We start from the raw sequence: 25172 nt of genomic DNA, 5'->3' as shown, positions 1-25172 counted from the left end.
TCTCTAGCCTACTTGAGCATAATCAAAGCAAAATAAGAGACTACTCCATTCCTGAAGCAGTGTCTAATGAGATGTTGGAGACAAAAGGTGAAATCCTGGCCCCATTGAAGTCAATGAGAGTTTTGTCACGAAATTCAGTAGGGTCAGAATTTAACCTAGGATACGTAAGGGTCAACAGGACATCAGCTCACACCTTTCCTCCAGAGCTGATATTTTCACTTAAGTCCATGTCTCCTCCCGCTGCAACACAGCTTTCATTACAGTACAACCTTGCATCTCAGCTGATAAGATATAATGCCATCCTAATTCAGCTGCTAACAAAGTTAGAGACCTCCATGAAATGCATATCTAATTAGTTAAACGCACTGTAAACTACATCTACAAAACTGTACTAAAAATTGTACTTTGGGGTTTTGGGGTTGTTGTTTTTTTTAATTATTATTATTTTGTAGCATGGTGGATTGACTTCCAGGGGAGGTGGTGAAGTCTCATAATATTACATTTAAGCAAAAGTTGGATGATTATATGGAACTGACCAGATCATAAGAGATATTTAGCCAACTTTAATTTGGAGAAGGGCCACGGGAGGAGTGGAAGGTTATGCTTTCAGTCCCAGATTGTACAGGATGAAGACATTTTACTTGCTTGTTTCGTTGGCTGGTTGGGAGGGGATGAGATTATCTTTGACTTTATCTGGTGCACAAAATTATAAAAGATTGACAAAAAAAATTCAACCTGTTTCAGACACGATGGCAGTGCATTTTGTCCTACTGCACGAGGACAAAAGTTTTTGAAGGGAAAGCTACATGTACCAGAATACATGATTTATTTTGCTCTCCTTTCAGGAATTAGCAAACAATCATAAAAATTTAAAACTGGGGGGGGGGGGGAAATGTTAGGTTCATGTTGCCCATGATTCTGCCAATACAAGATTATTCTCTTTATATTCTCTAGTGCTTTGGCACTCAAACATTCAAAGATTTCAAGGCCAAAAAGGATCATTAGATAATCTAGTCCAATCTCCTGTAGATCACAGGCCATAGCATTCCATCCACCTGTATTGAGCCTAATAAACTGTGTTTGACTAAGAGCATAACACGTTTGGCTAAAGCATATCTTCCAGAAATGCACCCAGTATTGATGTGAAGACATCGAGATGGAGAATCTACCACTTCCCTTGGTAGTTTGTTCCAATGGTTAATCACCCTCCCTGTTAAAAATGTGCATCTTATTTCTAACTTGAATTTGTCTGGCTCTCGTCATGCCTTTCTCCACTAAGTTAAAGAGCCCTGTAGTACCGGCTGGTTTTCCCCCCATGCATACTCAATTCACCTCTCTATCTTTTTTCTGGTAACTAAACAGATTAAGCTTCTCAAATCTCTCACTGAAAGGCATTTTTTCCAGCCCTTGAATCATTTCTGTGATTCTGCTCTGTACCTTTTCTAACAGCCTTTTAAAATTGTGGACACCAGAATGGATTCAGTATTCCAGTATTGGTCTCACCTAGGCCATATACAGAAGTAAAATCACCTCCCCTCTCCTCACTGCTCCTGCTTATGCATCCAAATATCTCATTAGCCCTTTTTGCCACAGCATCATGCTGGGAGCTCATCTTCAGTTGTCTGTCCAGTACTACCCCTAAATTCTTTTCAGAGTGACTGCTTTCCTGTTTACAACCCCCCATTCTGTAGGCATGATTTCCACTATATGGAAGATCATTCAAAAAGATCTAGCAATAATTACCAAAGTAAATTAAGCTTTGGAAGTGGTTGGATTTTGCTGGAAAATAGCCTTTTTTCAAAACTAAGAAATTATATTACAAACTTGACTTTTTCCTTTTTTTGGTTTTGGGTAAATGTATTAGGAACATTTGAAAACGTATTTCAAGTTTTTTTTAAGAACAATCCAATGTTCTGCTCACCAAAATCCTATTTAGGGGAAATGAAAATATTCAGTAACTGATTTTGATAAAATTATTTCTGAACAATTTGATCAAAATAAAATGAGTCCCCTTTAATCTCCACAAAATGGAAACAACTTAACATTTCAAACTGTCTCATGAATTTTTATTTTTGACCAGCTTTGTTTCCTCCCATGACACTTAATTGTACTCCAAACAATTCCTGTCCCTCTTCATATATTAAGTATACAATTCTTATATCCCAATCATACACATTTAATTTTTACTCTTTCTTCAGAAGTCAATTCCAGCCCTTAATTAATTTTTACTGCTGTTCTCTAAAGTCCCTCCAGTTTGTTAATGTCTTTCTGGTATTGTGTTGCCTAGAATTATTTACATTGTTCTACGTGTGGTGTCATCAATGTCACACAGAAAGGGACTCACTTCTCTGGTCTTTGCTGCAACATGTCATCATATGCAGCCTGCAACCTATTTTTGCCATCCTGTTGCAGTGCAAGTTCATAGCCAATTCCTGAATACTATCACTTCTAGGTCTTTTTTTTTTTTTTTTTGCATAGCTCCTTTGCCTGGAATTCTCACCCATTGATTATCTATGGTTGGAATTTTTCTCTATATCAATATGCATCTTTCCAATTTGAATCTCAGTTTATTTTGCTGCTTAAAGACCTGATCCAGAAAGCTACAGAGGCTTCCCAACTCCCACTGATGTCAGTTCAGTTCAGCTGATGTTAGGAATTGAGCGTGTTTGGCATTTTACAGAAGTGCTCAGCAACTTGCAGGATTAGGCCCCATACCTGTAACCTCTCTAGATGCTTTTTTATTGTTAATGTTCACACTTAGAATCATATACAAATATAATTAGTGAATGTGCTTCTTCCCCCACGCTGATCATAAAGGATGTTAAAAAAGATTAACACTCATCTTAGACATTCAATGGCCCCAGAGACTCCCAAATTACTTAAAATAGCATAAAATGTCTTGATAGGTTATCAACTACCATTTAGATTGGCTGATCAGTTTTCTGTATTGTATGTATTGCTTAAGATGTACTCTTAAGGAACAAACTTCTACAACTTTCCACGAGTCAGATCATGAGGGCGCTGAAATCAAACAAACTATGATTCAGCTAAAGGTAGTAGAAAAAATATAACAGAAGAGCACTCTTAATAAAATAAAGTGAGAAAGTATCATTTTCTTTGCAAGAAAAGAGGTATTTTCATTGAAGTGAAGGTGCAGAGCAGAATGTTGGATGTTACATGCCCAGGATTTATTAACAAAGGAAAGGATTTGTGCCTATGTCATACATCTCTTTGAAAACGTACTCCTAAATCTTCCTTAGTCTAAGTCATCCCATACCTGTAAATAACCACATTAAATTCAACTAATCTATATAAACTACTATCAGAATTGACATTGTGACCTATTTACCTCTGCAGAAGATTAACATTCTCTCTCTCCCTTCTCTGTACACACACACACATATATATCAATATCCTCCAGCATACGGAGAACAAAAGCACTATATGAAATTAATACATATATATAATGAATATATTTTGATGAGATATGTTCTTTATCTATATAGAAGTTAAGAGCAAACATTTATATCAAGTAATTTTTAAGAAAGAAAATTCTCTAAGTCTCTGTAATTACGGTCTTATGAAAGGAAGAGTCTCTTGTTTATTGGTTATTGTTATGAATGTGTGAGAATCTAGCAGGAGTTCAAAAGTTCTAGCAAGACTTAAATAAAAGGAACTTGCATTCCCTTTCATCTCCTCACATATAGTAAATAAAAAAAGGAAAATATTTCCCCCTGCAGCCCTTCATTTCAAACCCTGTACAGCATACCATTAGTTTTTAAGCACTGGAACTGTACGAGACACAGATGAAGACATGGCTAGTTTCTGGCGCAGGGACTATCTAAAAGACAGGAATAGATGAGACTAAAACTCACCAGCAGACCTAGATGATGGAAATAACTTACACCAGTGTGGTAGTGTTTTAAATTGGGATCATGAATGTGCAACATTCATGGCATAATGCCAATACGGCTTAACATTTGTGGGCCTCATAGAAATGAGTTTTCAGAAACTGAACAACTACTCAGCTCAGAACACATTAGCCAACTGTTACCAAATATTTAATTCAGAGTTAAAAGTTAAATTTAAAAGAAATTCAAACATATTAAGTTACTGAAATGTACTTCTAAAGCACCTAAACAACCCTAATTCTTCCCTCTAGAGATACCATGCAATAACCATGAAATTAGAAGTAGTGTATAGTAGTGTTTGCAGTTGCAGATTAGATTAAATTGAATTTAAAGACAGACTTTTGTTCAGGTTTTTCATTGTGTTGTCATTACAAGAGAGACTTAAGGGTGTGTGTGTGTGTGTGTGTGTGTTTAACTGTGCATATTATGTCAAGCAAGGCTGGTCAAAAATTTCCCTCAAAAATTTCCCTCTGTGGAAAATTGGGTTTCTGACAAAATGGAAATTTTCATGTGAAATAACTGCTTTACTCAAAACTTTTTGATATTTGTTAGCAAACCCTGCAAACCAAACAAATGTCAGTTTTTGACAAAACACTGACATTTTCTGTGGGGAAAACATTTCTGACCAGCTCAAGTACCAAACTTGTGATTGTGGGTTTAAAAAACAAACAAAACAAAACAAACAAACAACAAAGCTTTTAGTGCCAGATTTACTAGAATACACTGACTGCTCTATGCCACTTAGGATCAGCACAAAGCAGCCAAAGCAAGTGGCTAGTTTTCCCCATCCCATGATCTCCACATTTTTCTGTGCACATTTTCTCTACCTTCACCCTCGCTCCTGTCCTGCAAATTGCCCTTCACTCTATCCCCAAGTTTGCTTTGCCTGCCTTCTCTGTTGAATATATGTAGTACTTGCAGAAGAAGAATGTTCTTCTGCAAAGAATTCCACAAAGTACTGCCCTCTCTCAAACTTTTTGCCATCTCTATTGCTTTCAATGAGAGTAATGCTAAAGGCTAACAAGCAAAATTGGGCATCATCTCCTATAGTTCCCAGTAGGATTGAAGTCAATCTGCCCTCGGGATAGATGACAGCTCCTTGTAACAAAGATTAACATGATTATGCTGAGGACCTGATTTTCCATCACCTGGCACCTTGTGCAGTCACTTACCCCTATGCAAAGTGGGTGTAAAATGCTACCAGAATATTAGCAGTTTACAGTCACTTTGCACAGGTGTAAATGGTTACCAAGGTGCAAAAGCAGTGAAGAATTAGGCCCAGAGCATAAACCCTGTGTCTTGCCTACCAATATAAAAATAATTACTGGAATTTACCAAGCTGCAAATGCCTTCAGCTCTGTACAAATTTTATACTAACAGCAAATACCAAGGCTGGCCTTACCGTGAAGTGAACTGAGGCGGCGGCCTCAAGTGCCAGACTGTGGGGGAGGGCACCTCTAGGACCCAGAGAGTAGAAAATTGAGTCTGCTGCTGGTGCATATGTATTCTCTCTGCTCTAGATGCACAGAGATGGTGGAGTGCTGTGCTGGAGGAAGGAGGGCACAAGAGACATAACAGGCAGGCAGGAGAAAAGGTGAGAGACAATAACAGAAAGCAGCAGCAGCTGCAGGGAGAAAGAGGAGGAGGAGCCTCTTATGTACCTCTCTAGCACCCCCAGGAGCCTGGGCTGATTAACACCAGCTTCTCAGGGAGCTTCCTGTGGCTTCCCTGAACCAACCTGAGGAGAACACGCAGTCAACTGAAGTAGTAGGAGCCAGATAGGCCCTTAAGATGCTGATATCTTCCCTCACTCAGGCCCTGCTACCAGCCTGCTTATTTGTCCCCTTCAATTGAGTGTTGAGAGCCACTATACCTGGCACAGAACAGCAGTCATGAGTGAAAGAAGAAAACGCCCCTCTGGGGCAGCATTCAGAAAAAGAAAGAAAGCAAAGGAAGCTTTTCTATCTAAGCAGGAAGGAGCTGTCCTGAGATACATAGACACAAATGTTCACGGCGAGCCTTCCGGCCCCAGTAAGGTTGTGAGTGGTGAGGAGATGCCTGATCTTGCAGTTAGTCAGAGTGCAGGTGACCTAGCAGCTACTGCAGCATCCGTATCTCCATCTCAAATGGATGTAACCATGCACATTCCTAAGAAAAGTGTAGATCAGGGAAGATTGTGGTGGAGGCGCAAGAAACAGCTGCTGCTGAGTTTAGTTCCTTAAGTCTAGATGATCCAGGACTGTGGACCCACTTGAGCAGTAGCCTGAGGGACTTCCTTGTACTGCATGGGCCACAGCAAGTGAAAAACTTCATGTTCCACAAAGACAATGAAAATAGAAGTTACCATCCAACACATTACTGGCATGAAATCCCCAATGGTGACAAAGTGGAGAGGCCATGGCTTATGTACTCAAAAACCCAGAATGCTGGACACTGTTTTTGTTGCAAACTCTTCCAGTCTAATGTTCCAGCCACATTGGGTTCTACAGGAACAAAGAACTAGAAGAATCTGGCTAGAAATCTGGCATGCCATGAGAAGGCAGCAAATCACCAGAGAGCATTCCATAGGTGGAAAGAGCTTGAGATGAGACTAAGGTTAAAGGCCACCATAGATGATCAGCATCAAGAGAAGATTGCATCAAAGTCTCTTTACTGGCAAAATGTTCTGAAAAGGCTCATTGCCATTGTGAGAATGCTTGCTACCCAAAACCTAGCACTGTGTGGCACTTCAGATCAGCTGTATGTGCCAAACTATGGAAACTCCCTTAAAATTGTGGAGCTGATGGCTGAGTTTGATTCTGTACTCCAGGAGCATCTACGAAAGTCACCACCCAGGAAATGTACACGCACCACTACCTTGGAAAAACAATTCAAAATGAGATCATACAGTTACTGGCAACAAAAGTCAAACAGAAGATTGTGGCAGATCTGAAGTCAGCCAGATATTACTCTGTTATTCTGGACTGCACACCTGACATCAGCCAAACGGAACAAATGACTTTAATGGTACGTTTTGTAACAACAACAGAACCTAGTGAAAATGTCCCTGCAACGGTGACTGTCAGAGAGCACTTTCTAGAATTTATTGACATTGATGATACTACAGGAGCTGGTATGACAAATGTGCTTCTTAAAAAGCTGGAAGATAGGTAATTGCGATAGCTGACATGAGAGGTCAGGGCTACGATAATGGTGCCAACATGAGAGCAAAGAACAGAGGAGTGCAGACACGGATCCGAGAGTTAAACCCTCGATTTTTTTTTGTCCCATGCAGTTCTCATTCATTGAACTTGGTGGTCACTGATGCAGCATCAGCTTCTAGTGAGGCTGCTGAATTTTTTAATGTAATTCAAAGCATCTGTGTATTTTTCTCTGCATCAACTCATCGATGGCAAATTTTGAATCAACATCTGGGAACATCCTCTCTGACACTAAAACCACTGAGTGCCACACGATGGGAAAGTCAAGTGGAGGCGATAAAGCCTATCAAACACCAAATTGGGAAGATAGATGATGCCATAGTTGCTGTTATGGAGGATAATGCTATGACAGGAACTGTTCATGGGAGAACAGTGGCAGAGGGAAATGGAATCACCAGAAACATACATACCTTCAAATTTCTGTGTGGCTTAGTGTTGTGGCATGGCATACTGTTTGAAATAAACGTTGTAAGCAAGAGACTCCAAGGTGTTGACCTTGATATATCTGGAGCAATGGAACAACTGCCTGGGAGGCAGTGACCATGAGATGGTCGAGTTCAGGATCCTGACACAAGGAAGAAAGGAGAGCAGCAGAATACGGACCCTGGACTTCAGAAAAGCAGACTTTGACTCCCTCAGGGAACTGATGGGCAGGATCCCTTGGTAGAATAATATGAGGGGGAAAGGAGTCCAGGACAGCTGGCTGTATTTTAAAGAATCCTTATTGAGGTTAGAGGAACAACCCATCCCGATGTGTAGAAAGAATAGTAAATATGGCAGGTGACCAGCTTGGCTGAACAGTGAAATCCTTGCTGATCTTAAACACAAAAAAGAAGCTTACAAGAAGTGGAAGATTGGACAAATGACCAGGGAAGAGTATAAAAATATTGCTCAGGCATGCAGGAGTGAAATCAGAAAGGCCAAATCACACTTGGAGTTGCAGCTAGCAAGAGATGTTAAGAGTAACAGGAAGGGTTTCTTCAGGTATGTTATCAACACAAACTCAAGGAAAGTGTGGGCCCCTTACTGAATGAGGGAGGCAACCTAGTGACAGAGGATGTGGAAAAAGCTAATGTACTCAATGCTTTTTTTGCCTCTGTCTTCATGAACAAGGTCAGCTCCCAGACTACTGCACTGGGTAGCACAGCATGGGGAGGAGGTGACCAGCCCTCTGTGGAGAAAGAAGTGGTTCGGGACTATTTAGGAAAGCTGGACGAGCACAAGTCCATGGGACCGGATGCGCTGCATCCGAGAGTGCTAAAGGAGTTGGCGGATGTGATTGCAGAGCCATTGGCCATTATCTTTGAAAACTCATGACAATCGGGGAGGTCCCAGAAGACTGGAAAAAGGCTAATGTAGTGCCCATCTTTAAAAAAGGGAAGAAAGAGGATCCGGGGAACTACAGGCCAGTCAGCCTCACCTCAGTCCCTGGAAAAATCATGGGGCAGATCCTCAAGGAATCAATTCTGAAGCACAAAGATGAGAGGAAAGTGATCAGGAACAGTCAGCATGGATTCACCAAGGGCAAGTCATGCCTGACTAATCTAATTGCCTTCTATAACGAGATAACTGGCTCTGTGGATGAGGGGAAAGCAGTCGACGTGTTATTCCTTGACTTTAGCAAAGCTTTTGATATGGTCTCCCGCAGTATTCTTGCCAGCAAGTTAAAGAAGTATGGGCTAGATGAATGGACTGTAAGGTGGATTGAAAGCATCGGGCTCAACGGGTAGTGATCAATGGCTCCATGTCTAGTTGGCAACCAGTATCAAGCGGAGTGCCCCAAGGGTCCTGGGGCTGGTTTTGTCCAATATCTTCATTAATGATCTGGAGGATGGGGTGGACTGCACCCTCACCAAGTTTGCAGATGACACTAAACTGGGAGGAGTGGTAGATACGCTGGAGGGTAGGGATAGGATACAGGGGGACCTAGACAAATTAGAGGATTGGTCCAAAAGAAATCTGATGAGGTTCAACAAGGACAAGTGCAGAGTCCTGCACTTAGGACGGAAGAATCCCATGCACCTCTACAGACTAGGGACCGAATGGCTAGGCAGCGGTTCTGCAGAAAAGGACCTAAGGGTTATGGTGAATGAGAAGCTGGATATGAGTCAACCATGTGCCTTTGTTGCTAAGAAGGCTAACGGCATTTTGGGCTGTATAAGTAGGGGCATTGCCAGCAGATCAAGGGATGTGATCATTCCCCTCTATTCGACATTGGTGAGGCCTCATCGGGAGTACTGTGTCCAGTTTTGGGCCCCAAACTACAAGAAAGATGTGGAAAAATTGGAAAGCGTCCAGCAGAGGGCAACAAAAATGATTAGGGGACTGGAACACATGACTTATGAGGAGAGGCTGAGGGAACTGGGATTGTTTAGTCTGCAGAAGAGAAGAATGAGGGGGGATTTGATAGCTGCTTCCAACTACCTGAAAGGGGGTTCCAAAGAGGATGGATCTAGACTGTTCTCAGTGGTATCAGATGACAGTACAAGGAATAATGGTCTCAAGTTGCAGGGGGGGAAGTTTAGGTTGGATATTAGGAAAAACTTTTTCACTAGGAGGGTGGTGAAGCACTGGAATGCGTTACCTAGGGAGGTGGTGGAATCTCCTTCCTTCGAAGTTTTTAAGGTCAGGCTTGATAAAGCCCTGGCTGGGATGATTTAGTTGGGGATTGGTCCTGCTATGAGAAGGGGGTTGGACCAGATGACCTCCTGAGGTTCCTTCCAACCCTGATATTCTATGATTCTAACTGGACAAAGCCAAGTCATACCTACAGTCTTACCAGTCAGATGAGGGATTTCAAAACGTTCTGTAGAGTGCACAGAATTTGGCAGAGGAACTTCACACTGAAGCTGTTTTCCCACCCATTCAAGAATACAAGAGTCACTGAAGAAGAAGACATTTTGATTATGAGGCATGGGATAATCCCATAAGAGACTCCAAACAACAATTCAAAGTTGAATTCTTTAACCAGGTGCTAGATTGTGCAATACAGTCAATTGAAGAACATTTCATGCAGCTCAGGGAACACTGCAGTATATTTGGGATGTTGTATGATATTCCCAAACTCCTCACTCTACCTGAAGAAGACCTATACCAGCAATGCAGGGCAGTAGAAACAGTGTTGACACATGATGACATGCACGATATTGATAGTGATTTAGGTGATGAACTGAAAGCCCTTTCAAGATACATTTCAGCAGGATCAACTCCAAAGGCTATTCTGGAATATATGTGCACAAATAAGATGACCACCCTCTTTCCAAATGCTTTTGTTGCTCTGCGCATACTTCTAACACTTCCTGTAACAGTTGCCAGTGGAGAACGCAGCTTCTCCAAACTGAAGTTAATAAAACCACATCTATGCTCCACAATGACACAGGAGAGGCTGTTCGGCTTTGCAATCATCTCAAGAGAGCATGAGCTGGCCCAAACTGTGGACCTTCAGCAGGAAGCAGTTCACATCTTTGCAAACAAGAAGGCATGGAAAGCACCACTTTGATTATTCAAACAGATAAAAATGCCAGTGTTTACCTTGCAGACAAGAAAAGTTATATTTGCTGTTCAGGCGTTTGAAAGTTAAGTGTTACTTAAAATTTTTGAACAAGGCATTTTAAGTTGTTAGTTCTCCTTCATTGGGGTAGGTAGCAGAGCAGTACCATGAGAGGAGTAGAACAGGAAGAAGGCAGAATTGAGACCTTTCACAGTTTTGGCCCAAGCGAGGGGACATGGGGGCGTCATTTGAGCTCCCCGCCTCAGGTGCCAAAATGTTGTGGGCTTGCCATGGCAAATACCTAAAAACACTCAGAGCTCTAATCCCCCTTTGGTTTTTGAACGGGTCTTTGACTGCAATGGAAGAAAAACTAGGTTCAGTAAACAAACAAATGTTCATCCACCATTCCAACTACAAGGCAGGCAGTTGCTTTCGTCTGTTGCACTCACTGTCTGCTGCTCCTCCTCTGCACGTATCTGTCTCAGTCACTGCACAATACAGGAGCTGTCAGAAAGCAAGAGTTAGAAAGAGGCAGCCACTGACCATTGGCAGAATTAAACATGCGCACCTATTTTTATGCTCCAGAGATAGGGTGGTGGATGACGAACATGAGGAAAAGAGAAGGGTTAGTCACTATAGGAAGAGAAAGGTGTCCCTGTGTGAAGAAAGAAAGAGACAGGGAACTGTATAGAGTGCAGAGGCCAAGAAGGAATGTGCTGGGAAGGAGCTGAGGGGAGGCAATAGGATACAGGAGATGAAAATGGAGGAGTTAAGGGAAAGAATAAAAGTAAAATGGGAGGGAACATGGGGATAAATCTAAAAGGGATCACAGAATGAGAGGAAAGAAGAAGCTGCTTTTTAAAGAAAGGAAAGGGAGGGACACAAACTCTAACCAGCATGAGAAAACATTAGACGGTATGGAAGTTGAGGGAGAGGACATGTATTTCCTGATTGTATTGCTCAAGAATGATCCTGCCCTCCAGACTGTGCTGTAAACATCTGGCGCTACTTTTTTGCTTGCTAGTTTTAAGTGTGCATTTAAAACTAATGCACACACCAAGGTTTCATGCATGCAAATCTCCGACTTTGCTATGAGCGTTCTAGATATGTTTTTTTAAATATAGGGGTGAATGGATACCTCAGAGCACATCATACAAAATGACAGAACGACAGAAACCAAAGTGGACTCCAGTGGCCAGCATCTGTTATTACTATCAAAAGATATTAGCCTACAAAATACATTATACCTGCAGCAATTAATTCAGGGAAGTCTTGTGACCTGTGTTATGCAGGAGGTCAGATTAGATGATCGCAATGGTCCCTTCTGACCTTCTAATCTATGAACTATGATACTTTACATGTCTATAGCAGCTTTCACCAGAGGATCTTAAGACACTTTAAACACGTTAACAAATTAAGCCCCAGAACTCCGCTGTGATGTCATGTTACCTCAGTTTTACAGATGAGGATAGCGAGGAACACGGGCATTAGATGATGTACCCAAGGTGTCTCAGGAAGTCTGTAGCAAAGCATGGAATGGAATCCAACTGCCTTTTTTTTTTCCTTCCAGACCTTTGCTTTCACCGTTAGATAAGGGTTGCTTTCTAAAACTTGGATTTTTTTTTTTTTACAAATAGCCTCAATAAGGTTTTAAATTGTTTTATGTTATACAAATCATCTCTCTTAAAACTTTTATTTAAAAAGCAGTTTATGTCCTTGTCGGTGAAACTATATAGTAGCATCACATGGAGCTCTAGACACAAAGACAGGGTAAAAGCTGTATGTTTTTCTATATGTATATTTGCATACACCTCATGAGGGCAATTATAGGGAGGGCATTTCCTGGTGGTTAATAACTAGACTTGATTAAGCCTCTGGATCTTCTTCTTAGGCTCTCAACTCCTCCTACAGATCATTAACTGCCAGGAAACATGCTTTCCATTGGCCACTTTGATTACATAGGCCTCTAGCAGTTAATCTGCGGATACATAATAAGAAAGTAATTACACTGTATATTTCTTTTCAAAAATATTAAAAAATGGATAAAGTTTTAGGGGTTGGGTTATTTGAAAATACATTACAACAACATTGTGTCATTTACTTCAGGACTTTATATAAAATGAGGTAAAAAATCTTACCGAAATATTTCTTTTCCCTTAAACATTAAAGATATATTTCCTAAACAGAAATCTAGCATTGCTTGCCTTGCACCCCACCTGACAAATGCAGATAAGGAAGTAGGTTTAATTTAATCTTTTCTTTACAGATTGTACTGCTGAACCTGTTGATATGTGTAGTAGTTTTCTACACTGTGTACTATGTGGTCCTAAGCATTTGTTTCGCAGCCTTCAGGTAAGAATTTCTAGCATTCATAATTAATATGATTGAACTTAAATGGGGCATTTCTGATTTACAACCTGGTGGAGCAGGGCGGGGGGTGGGGGGGTAGAAGTCTAGAATATGATCTCAGTTATATTGTAGGCACAGTTTTCAGATCAGACATGCTAGAGTGCCTGAACTTCCATTTAGATGAACAAATTAGCACTTGGACACCCAAAAATTTGTTTAGCTGCCAGTTTGGCTCACACTTTATTTTTGATCAAATTAGTTGACATACATATATTAACCGAAAACCTGAACACTAGGGGAAAGATAACATCTTTTTCCAAAAAAGATTTGTTGTGGCTGCCAGAAAGACTAGCTGTATTGCTTCAGAAAGTCATTAAGAGCACTGAGGATGTCAAATTGATATTGAATAACAGTATAGACACAGCACATGAAGAGTATTTATAGCAGAAATAAGACTATAGACACAGCGTGTGAAGGCAAGCCCGCGTCACACAGTGGCACCAAACCACGGACTCTTGTGAACTCCTCTATCCCAGATTACTTGATTTGGAATCTTGTTTAAAAGAGCTCATAGAGTAAGCTACATTGTGTAATGTAATTAACACATTAATTGTGATAACATATGAAAATGATTAACTTTATTTTTAAAATCTCCACAGGTTGGAAATGTTGGACGGTTGGGCACCTTTTGATTTTAAGACAAATCCCTCATGGATTAACCCAAATTACTTAGGTACCTTGATTTTGTTTCTTAGTTTTTGCAGAACTAAGAAAATAGACTCTTTGTAGACATAAACCCCAATTTCCCCCCACCCTCATGCACATGTACAAAGTTAATTCTAACATTCTAATAATGCCTCTCCACTTAGCTTCAATATTTTAATGATGTTTTAATTGTATTGAATTTTAAGTGTTTTTCTCATTTCTCCATAACTCTGCAACAGGGTCACTTTATAAATTAACATATTTTTTGTCCTCTCAGTAACCCATAGCCTTTCCCATGCTCTCTCCTTCCAAATTTACATCTCTCAATTGAAACTAATTGTTCTACCATGAAGAAGACATTTAATTTTCATTATAAAACTATTAATTATTCTGTGTAAGGTTACTGAATCTAATCTCTACTACAGTAAAGCTTCCTATCATCCATATTTGAACCAGCTTCCAATAAGGCTTCATAAATAATAAGTCAAATTCTTCAGTCACATAAACTTCTTATTGACATCAATGGCAATTTTGCCAGTGCAAGGAGTCAACACAAAGTAAGATAAGACTTCAGGATTTGGCTCTATGGCAGTTCAGTGTACTAATGGAGAATAAAGTATAGTTTGAGTGAATACAAATCACAAGACATATTTATCCAAGCTCTTAAAAAAGTGACCCTTTCCAAAGCTATTACTGTCTCTCTGTAGGGGAAAAAAGAAGCATTTACATAAATTAAGCTTCAGCAGATTTGGAATCTGTTGCAAAGGAAAACCACATCAGCTGGAATTAGAGCTGTTCAAATGTAAATTGTTTAGATCATAATCTTAAACACTTACAGGAACAGAAAGTGCAGGGATGCTTGTTCAGTGCCATTATTGATTTGATTTTAGATGTAAAAAAAGAACATTTCAATTAGATTAGCAGAAAAATGGGTTACTAGAAAAAATATAGATCCTACACAGTTTGAATTAGTGTGCATTTGCACAATGCCAATGTAAATACTGAATCTCAACATGACTGATAGGATTTGTATTTAAATTATAACATTATAGTTTATTACATGCCTTCATGTGCAGGGTGTTAAACAAGCTATATTGAAGATATATTAACCCATTTGTGCAATATAGTCTACCAGCCTGGACGCATTTTGGGCACTATGAGGTAAACCCTGAGCTAGAAAAATTTCATTGCTACCATGTTAGGCACATATGTGGTGGTCATCACAAGGGTGGATGTAGATGCCAGAAGTGGTGTGGTTTTTCTATATCACGTAATGTTAAAAGTAAATGTTATCAGCCATCCAATCTGAAAAAATCAATAAAATCACAAAAGGGGCCATAACTCAAAGAAACTGTTTAATTTTGACCAAAATTAGCAGTAAGCTTCTAAATACAATTGATAATGCAATGATGTACTCAAAATAGTACTATTTTGGAAAGCTTGGGAAATATCCCCAGACAATATATTTTATGCATTTTCCCATACATTTTTCCCTTCAGTTAAAGCATAAGTCTGTAGTCACATGACAGTATGAGCTTGTTTATACCATGTCCTACATCAAAATATTTGTCATTATTTGTAGAATGGAATGATTTGAGAAAAGTTTTTCTATCTGCTATTTTTATGAAGTTATGCAGATAATACTACCCTTACCCCCAATTATAAAAACATATATTTTTGATGTTATCCGCTCAGCCGGAGACATAAGCAGAAAGCACACCTGGTATAATTGTAATAATCACTGAATACAATGACAATTCATGTAAGGGCTGTATAATGTCTTGTGTGACTATATTGTGTGAATAACAAAAGTATAACCAGGTACTCTTACGTAACACCTACGTGTAACTATGAGCTGCTGAATGTGTAATGCAACAGTGCTTCAAGCTATATTTACCCACAAAATAGTCATAGCACTTTGCAGATTGTTGAAACATTTCTACTCTCCCTTAGAATCTGCATCTGATGTGTTCAGTACTCTGTTGCCACACTTGTCACTGTCAGAGCTGCATTGGACCACACCAAACCCTCCTTGTGGCATTTGCCTCTCCCTGTTGCACAGGTACTCTCACAGCCATGCTGCACAAAGGCGAGGATGGCTTCTAGAACAGGGGGCAGCACCATTATCTTAGAAACAAGATGCCCAGTGCTATCTATCATTTATCCGTTGCTAACAGGGAATACTTGAAGATACTGAACTGTTTGCATGACTACATACATGACTGATAATTTGCATGGCTGACAGTAGTTTCTCACTTGGTTTGTTCTTCTTAGCAAACAATTTATAGCACATGTTATCCAGAGATGCTTGCTTCTTACCACAGTACAATCAAGATACCAGTAAGACATAGGCTGCCTCTGTCTCTTCCTCTATCTGAGATGCACTGCTCCCAAGATGTTTCAGACCCTCCTTGAGCTCTATACTCAGCTGCTGTCTTCAGCCATCTCTTTTCCCCCCTGACACTGAAAGCAGAAAGAGAGTCACATTCACTGACAGCATGAATGTTTGGCAGAATAAGACTGCCAAAGTCTCTTCCTAGCTCCAAAGCCATTCTATGTGTGAAAATGAATCTCTTCTTTTGGCCAACACCAGTTTTGAAATAGAATTAATCAATCCCAAGAATAGATGGGCATGCAGATGCAACATTGGTGTCCAAGCTCCGCATTAGCACCCTATTTAATCCGAGTATTTTCTTTGCATGAGCAACGTACAAGAATACGCATGAATATGCTTCCTTGTCTTCTGCCTCGAGTTTTGGTATTGCAGAGTGGTTGCCAGGTGCTACTTTCACTGCTTATGCAATGTTGTGAAACCCACCAGCAAAATACACTTCATGACCAAGTGGAAATCTCTGATTGCGCTTCACAATCCAGTCCCCTGGATGAGAAAGTTTACAAGGTTTGATTTGTTCTGTGGATTTGATATCATCTTCAAGCTTTGCTTTGGTAATGGTGTTAACACAGTGGAGTTCTGAACTTCTTGCATTTGGACATTCCCTCTGCAGGCTCTCTGACCAGATTTGATTGATTCTTCATTTGCATAAAATTGTCACCAGCAACAGCAACGTATTGACATTTTAGTCCAAGGATAATATTCAGCACCTGATCAGACAGCTCCCCAAAAGTTTTGCACTTGGCAGTATCAGTGCACACCATCTGCAGCAGCATCATACCATCTATAATAGCTAATGTTGGCTCATCAGATGCTGATATCTCAACCACTGATTGATTTTTCTCTGACAGCGTGTTGCTCTTTTGGGTCTTTCATAGCGATCCATCCAAGCTAAAGATGGAAATGGGACAGGTGCCAGTTCATACTTCATCAAACCCTGGATATCAGCATCTCTGGACTGGGCAATAACTGTCAGCTTGCTGAATATCTGACAACCAATTGCTTGTGCTTCTTTTGTTCAATTGTTTTGTTGATATTATCAAATGATTAGAGATTATGCCTTCTTAGGGGATCAAAGAGGTCTACCTCACCCCTTTGCACCCTACTGGTTACAAACTGCTTAACTTCTTGTGTGCCATTCTCTCTTATCATGCACAAACTTTCTGCAATTTCAGCTGGGGGCAGAGCAGACGTTGCACTTGCAATGCTCACAAGTGGCTATCTGTTGTCTGGCCTTGTTCCAGGTTCAGTGCTAAAATAATTTGTCATTCTTTCAGTCCCATTTTTTATATCTTGGACGGCAGAGTCATCTGTGTGCAAGCACTTTGTGGTAGCTTCTTTGTGGTAGCTTTCTCTGTTGCTGAAGGCTGCATTCTACACATTTGTTGTTTCATAGTTGTTATAGCTGCTGTAAAATGTGCAGTCAGGTTATACTTGGTCAGAGCCTTCTCTTTTGTGCAAAGATGCTGATGCTTCCCACAGTCCTTGTTGAGAGCTTGCTTGATGGCCATGTTGTGCCGTACGCCACTGAAAGGTCTGGCAGTCCAGTATACTGCTCCCCATCTATCAAGTAGGGCATGAGATATATCTGGCTTCTCCTCCGCCAGAAGTCTGACTCTACTACATTTACACAACGCCATCTAGCATAAACCACATGACCACACTGGAACATGGTACAAACAAGCTCATACTATCATGAGTCCACAGACAAAAGGCAAAAAAGTATGGGAAAATACATACAAAATAATCTGGGGCAAAATATTTCCCCAAATTTCCAAAACAGTACTGTTTTGAGGACATGGTTGCATTATCAATTGTATTTAGAAGCTTTCTGCCAATTTTGGTAAAGAAAAAAAAATAGACTATTTTTCTCTGAGCTATGGCTCTTTTTCTGATTTTTTCAGATTCTGATAATGTTTAAACATTATGTGATATAGAAAAACTGCACCATTGACCACTATATATGTGCCTAACGTGGTAGCAATTAAATTTTTCTAGCTGGTAGGTACCTTAGCTCACTTACAAGATCCCTTTTAAAATCTGACTGGGAGACTAATGGGTTAGTGCACTAGTCTCTTTTCTGTTTGGAAATTATTTATCTGTTAGCAGAACAGTAAGAAACAAACTATAACAATAGCTGCCGAAGGTCAGGTGACAGAGAAGATTCAAATGTAGGACTGAGGTCACAAATGAAAGTGATCTTGCTCATCTTATGGCAGGCCTCATTTGTGCACATTACAAAATTGAGTTGTGACCAAAGAAAAGAGAAGCCCGAAGCTGAAAATGGAGGTTACACGTCAAGATTGAGGTGTTGGTGTTGGCACAATTTTAATGGAAAGCTTATACAACACCTCCCTGCACTACACCGGGCTCAAATTAGTTACCCATTTTCATGAGCACTCAAATGACTAGTAAAATTTAAAGGGACACAATCAACTTGAAGTCTAGTCAATTAAAGAAAAAAGTTCTAAAAAGAACTTCAGGTACTGCATTCACACAAGTGTTTCTGCCATTTTTTGGATATGTGGTTTTACAATCTCCTTTTCCTGATTTTTAATTTTTTTTCTCTCTCCCACATTGCTGTGTGAAAGATCTGCACAAACAACAGTGGAAACTAAAAAATGATTATATAAGGGAAAGAATGAAACTGACAATATACAAATGCACAAATTAAACTGAAGAAACACAGAAAAATATTTTTCTCTACTCTTTTTTTGTAATAGTAACCTTAACTGTTACTTACAGTAATGGTAGGATAAACATTTGAAGTATGATTTTTTAGTTGACCGTGCCCTTTAAAAAGAAAAATAATGTATTATATTTTGAAAGATCCCTACCAACTACAAAGTAGATATTATGGCCCATTCTGTGGGGCTCTGGTCTTGCAAACACTTATGCATCTAAGTAGTCCCATTGACTTCAGTGGCACTAGTCACATTCTTAATATTAAGCACATGCATGAGGATATGCAGGATTAGGGCCTTAATTTACTTTAAGATTAAATTGTGGCTCTTTAAAAACACATTTCATTTTCCTAATCAATTTTGCTGTGGAACGATTACATTTATAAAATCCATCTCAGTGACTTCTTAAAAGACAGCTTTTTTATTTTATGGACAGTTAGGATACTAAGGTATATGTTTGTCCATTCAGTTCCTACTTAGGGATGTCTCCCTGTCGATCTGGCACATAACTGTGCTCATCAGCAGCAGACACTATCACATACAAAGTTGTGTTTTTAAAACAAACAAACCCAACGTTACTAGCTTGCAATATAGATGATAGTCCTGTGCCATTTTAGCATGAAAACAAAGGCCCATTCAAGTTATCAAACCAACTTACAAATTGAAACCAGTGGACTGTACTTCATTTTTTGTTGTTGGGTAACTGAGAAATGGTCATAATGTTTCCTGCCTGCCCCTCCTCACCCCCCAAAAAGAAGCTTTGTAACAGAGACTTTTGATTAGTATTGAAATAGAGAACAATTCCCTTCTAGATCACTGCTTCACATTTAGACTGGGAACCTATGGTCCCCTCCACTGCACTGGACAGGGAGGAACGCAAAAAACCCACATATAGGATAACCTGACACTCAGTATTCCTGTCCCTCTTCATTATAGCTTTCATTGTTTCCACTAAGGAGCCACTGGGTGATTGTGCCATTGGTTTTTAAGAACTACCATTGGCTTCAGTGGGGATCTCTCATCACAGATTGATGGCACAATATGGCCCATGTTGTTCCACACAAGGGAGTGGGGATACAGCTTAGTCATTAAGGGGAAGAACTTGTTGATCAGCTGCATATTTTTCACACCCATGACTGAGGTAGTTAAACTGACCTAATTTTTTGGGGTAGACCAGGCCACAGGTTAACCTCAGAAATCAAAACTGCCTATTGCCATTAGTTACAAGGATGGGAACCATCCTTCCAAAACTCTGCTTGGAGTAAGTTCCCTGTTTTCTTTTATAGTTCTTCTGGTTTCACTGGAGATAACCTACTTTCTTTGTGGACTGCTGTTTGCTCTGATTGTGGAAGAATGGGTTTGGGATTATGCTATAACAGTTACTGCTATTCATATTATCATAACTGCAGCTGGTAAGTGAGCATGTTATTAAATATATGTGCAGTACGGTAAATTGAATAGAGCTAGTCAAATACTATTGATCTAATTTTTTTATTGGACTAATTTTGCCCTTTTTTCTTCAAGTTTCTCCCTTAAATTTTCATCTTTCTTGCATTCAAGCACCACGTGTAGATGAGTTACTGCCATTTAGAAATCTTATTACATTTTTGTTGCAACAACTTCCAAATGTTAAATTATCTTGCAGTGTATTTAGAGGTTTTATTGGTAACAGGGCAGCCAAGGAAAGAAGCCTGCCTGCCTGCAGTTTCAGCTTGGAGGGTGTGCACTGCTATAAAACCAAAAAAGTAATATTGGCCTCAATGCCCTCTCCCTTTAAGGCTCAGACATAAATACCCTTGCCATAGTTCAATGTAATACTGAAGCTTGCCTCAGCCAAGTCCAACACAAAAGGTCTAAGTTGTGGCTCATTTCAGCTAAATCCCAACAAGGAAAACAGCCTACGATCCGCTCCAGCCTCCTCACTTGTCACTTTCTCTCTCTTTCCTCTGAGGAAAGAGCTGCTTGCGGCAAATGAGGTTCATCTTGCTGGGAACACCTGCTGATCTACCCTTGCTCCTTAGCAGAGTGCAGGAATGGGTGATTGGGAGAGATGTTTAACCCCATCCTTGCCAGAGCCAATGTGGGGTCTCTTCATCCCATCACAGTGCTTTTATAGGGGATTCACCTACCCATCCCATTATATTTATCCTAGAAATTAGAAATAGGAAAAAAGTATTAGATCATCTGTCCCTCCCAGTGTAGAATGGTTCCGATTATTATTTGTGTGCTTTGTCCAGTTTGGTTTTAAATATCCCAGGGGATGGGACTTCACCATTTCCCATGAGATATTGTTCCAGAGATCAATGGACTTCACCATTATGATCAATTTCCTGATATACTGACTAAAAACCTTAATCCTGCAATGAGTTCCACTTGGAATACCTCCTTGCAAGATAGGGTATAATATTTCCTCTACTGGATTTCATCCCATCACTCCAGTTTATATCCCTGTTAATCCTGCTAAATAATTTTCTCCTTCCCTAGAAACAATTATTTTAAAGGAAAATTACAAAACTCTGTACCATATCGGAGTTACCAAGGAGGATGGTTTCCATGGTTATCTTATGTATCTTATTCAGATCTTCTTTAAGCAAATAAAACAAAATAATGAGATTATTATTATTTATTTGTACTGCAGAAAGATAGGTGCTAAAGGAACTGTTACTGCAAAAACTGTTACTGCTGAAAGAAAAGGAGTACTTGTGGCACCTTAGAGACTAACCAGTTTATTTGAGCATAAGCTTTCGTGAGCTACAGCTCACTTCATCGGATGCATACTGTGGAAAGTGTAGAAGATCTTTTTATATACACACAAAGCATGAAAAAATACCTCCACCCACCCCACTCTCCTGCTGGTAATAGCTTATCTAAAGTGACCACTCTCCTTACAATGTGTATGATAATCAAGGTGGGCCATTTCTAGCACAAATCCAGGGTTTAACAAGAACGTCTGGGGGGGGGTAGGAAAAAACAAGGGGAAATAGGTTACCTTACATAATGACTTAGCTAACCTATTACCTTAGGTAACCTATTTCCCCTTGTTTTTTCCTACCCCCCCCCCCCCCCAGACGTTCTTGTTAAACCCTGGATTTGTGCAGGAAATGGCCCACCTTGATTATCATACACATTGTAAGGAGAGTGGTCACTTTAGATAAGCTATTACCAGCAGGAGAGTGGGTTTGTGTGTGGGGGAGGGGGGGTGAGAAAACCTGGATTTGTGCTGGAAATGGCCCAACTTGATTATCATACACATTGTAAGGAGAGTGATCACTTTAGATAAGCTATTACCAGCAGGAGAATGGGGTGGGAGGAGGTATTTTTTCATGCTTTGTGTGTATATAAAAAGATCTTCTACACTTTCCACAGTATGCATCCGATGAAGTGAGCTGTAGCTCACGAAAGCTTATGCTCAAATAAATTGGTTAGTCTCTAAGGTGCCACAAGTACTCCTTTTCTTTTTGCGAATACAGACTAACACGGCTGTTACTCTGAAACCTGTTACTGCTGAGTGATTTTAGATGCCTACCGAGTTTTGGGGCTGCTGAGTGGGGATTTTCTGAATCCTGATGGGGTCAGATTCTGGGATTTAAGCAAAGTGGCAGTTAGGCACCTAAATCCTTTTGTGAATTGAGCTGTAGGTGTTGCAACATTTACATCTCATTTGTGAATCTAGCTGGGGCTCTGTGAGATCAGTACCCATCGATGTTCTAGGTACTGTACAAAAATAAGAAAAGACAGTCTCTGCCTCAGAGTTTACATTTTAAGCCCTCAATCCTGCAAATAATTACACCTATATTTAACTTTCAATGGGACAGCTCACAGTAGTAAAGCTAATCAAGTAGGAAAGTGTTTGCAGGATCTCAGCTTACATTTCATTAGACTTTAAATTCAGATACAGTTACTAAGACTGTATATTTTTATTTTCGAAGACTCAGCTTTTCTTCATGTGAAAAACAACCCTAAAATTATTTATGATGTAATGTTTTTCATTTTACAGTTATGTCTGAATTCCCTCTGATGTTACACTGGTGGATGGCTTTAGGTACAGGTCAATTATTTAACTTTGAAATAATCACAAACTGTGGAGATTCATAGTATTTGTACTTATGAGTGGAATTGGGTGAAATTTTTTGATCAAACCCGGTTTTTGGCATAAAATGTAGATTCAATGACACAAACATTTGGTCAAAAAACTCATGTCAAAATTAAACATTTTAATTTTTTCTAATGACTTTTCATTTAGAAAGTTCCTTTAGTGTTTTTTAAAATGAAAAATGTTTAAAAACACTAAAAATTTAAATTAAACTTTTTTTGACTTTTTGATTCACTGAAAATGTTGAAACATCCATTATTCATCCAGCTCCAGTTATGAGATTTCCCTCTCTGTCAAATGTATGGTATGGTATGTGATGGGGGACACCCGCATCCCAATCAGAAGGCTAATGAATCCTCTGGGCTCAACCACTACCAAATAGGCCATTCTGCAGGGCCTGCTGTGGCTGGAGGAAGCAAGCTTGAGAGGGTATGGAAAGTGGTAACTAGGAGGAAAAAGCTGCCATGCCTCTTAAATAGCTGACTCTTGCTATAGCTCATAGCAGAGAGAGAAAGAGCTGACAAACCTCCCCCACTTACAAAGACTTACCAGACCGGGACAAGCTGATCACTGTGGGGCAGGAGTTGAAGATAAACCCTGACTGGGAGTCCAGCTGTGCCAGGCTGCCATATATAAATAAACCAGAGCTTTTTTAGGGAACTCAGAGACTGAATGTACCCTTATGTGGGAGACTCCCACACTGGAGAACTCAGAAAGGAGTAAATTTCCCGAGTAGGGAAAGGACTTTGGAAGGGAGAAGAGACCCTGAACCTGTCTGTGAGTGATCTCAGGGAAAGGCTCACCCTAACAGGTTCAAACAAGAAAAATGGTAACATGTGTGCTCCGAATAGTTGATACTATTTTTAAAAAGGACTCGGTCAAGTAGTTCAGACCTAACATTTGTCAAGCCTTGAAATTTATATTCTAGGGCCAAATCCTGCTCACCTTATGTACATTAATAAGTCACATGTATAGATCTATTAGACTGTACCAAAGAGTATGAGGTCAACAGGACTGCAATTGTAAGGTGAGCCTGATTCAGATCCTGATTTATCCTGTTCCCATTGAAGTGAATGGCAAAACTCCAACTGACTTCAGTGTAAGATTAGGGATCCCTGCCCTCTACGTGGGAATCCATTACTTTGAGATTTAGAAAAATTGTGGAAGTCAGTTCTTCAGGAGCAGTTAAGTATCCAGAGCTGTACTGAAACCCTCAGTGACAGCCAAAATCCTGGACCTGCAACTTGTTCTGCATAGGCAGACACCAGTGACCATACAGAGTCAGCTGAGGGATCAGGCCAGAAAGATAAGAATGAAAGGCCTCATTATTAGAAATGAAAGAGAAAAATCAATGTTGTTTTCATTTTGAAAACACAAAGTCACTGGCATGAGTAGTTTCACTTTCTTCTTTGTAATACCAGAGAAGTGTGAGAGTAACAAAACCTACTCTCTTTAAATATGGTTGCTTATAAAAATGGGATCAGTTTAAGTATTCTTGTAATGTTTATATGCCAGTATTAACATTAATACAGAATATTCTTACATTTCCTTTCAGGATCTGGCTTAATTTTGATGATTTGTGGAGGACAGGTCTTAGCGTACTGCTTGTTCAAGGACAACTTCATTTACCCAGTCCTGGATGATTTTTGAAGAGCAAAAAATAGGTGTTTGAATCTGAGTCTATATTATTTCTATGATCTAATTTAAATTACTTACAAAGTACGATACACTGTCAAGATTATTAGTCTAATATTTAGCCTACTGTACCATTTATTTCTTACATCTGTTTACAAATTCCATGCAATTACTTTTAGCTGTTTGTGAGGGTATTTTCCCCTAAGCAAACATTCAAATATGCTCCCCTTTTCCTAAATACAAACCAACCAAAAAGTGAGAAAGAGATCAATGCCAGCAGCACAGCACTCGTGTACAACCCTACAGCAAAGCAATGTGCATGCAAGGAAGAGAGGAAAAAAATTGGTAAGCAAAGAGACGTCAGTTTCAAGCTTCCAGGGTTTTTTTGTAAATTATTAAATAAAATTTATTTTACTAAGTGTCAGTATAACTTGGGCTGGAGTCTGGCTCTCCATTAAGGCTTCTTTGTGCCATTTCAGTGGTACAAGGAAATTTCAAAACCATCTTCACTGGCTTCCTGGGTCTCCCTCACACAGGGGAATTCCTGAATAGCATAGGGCTAGTTTAGGCAGCTCTTTACCACCACATATTGCAGTCCTCTTGCAGGACGTATATAAGATTAAAAGGGACATAACCAGTGAGCAACAACCTCCAGCTGATCCCTGGCTTCCAGAGCAGTGCATGGGGAAGGCAGGCATAGAGAGTGGAATGTA

At 39.9% G+C, this 25172-nt stretch overlaps 1 protein-coding gene across 1 annotated transcript; it reads left to right on the top strand.

Moving 5' to 3' along the window:
- Nucleotides 1-453: 453 nt before the first annotated feature.
- Nucleotides 454-24474, top strand: TMEM244 (transmembrane protein 244). Its single transcript, XM_043541907.1, is given in 7 exon segments — nt 454-537; nt 539-585; nt 12867-12953; nt 13610-13683; nt 20018-20143; nt 22729-22773; nt 24380-24474. Coding segments are annotated over 7 exon segments (558 nt in total).
- The last annotated feature ends 698 nt before the right edge of the window (nt 24475-25172 follow it).

This window comes from Chelonia mydas, chromosome 3 (assembly GCF_015237465.2).
Source record: "Chelonia mydas isolate rCheMyd1 chromosome 3, rCheMyd1.pri.v2, whole genome shotgun sequence".
Taxonomy (NCBI): domain Eukaryota; kingdom Metazoa; phylum Chordata; order Testudines; family Cheloniidae; genus Chelonia; species Chelonia mydas.
Note: the sequence above shows the minus strand (reverse complement) of the source record. Positions and strands in the feature narration are given on the sequence as shown.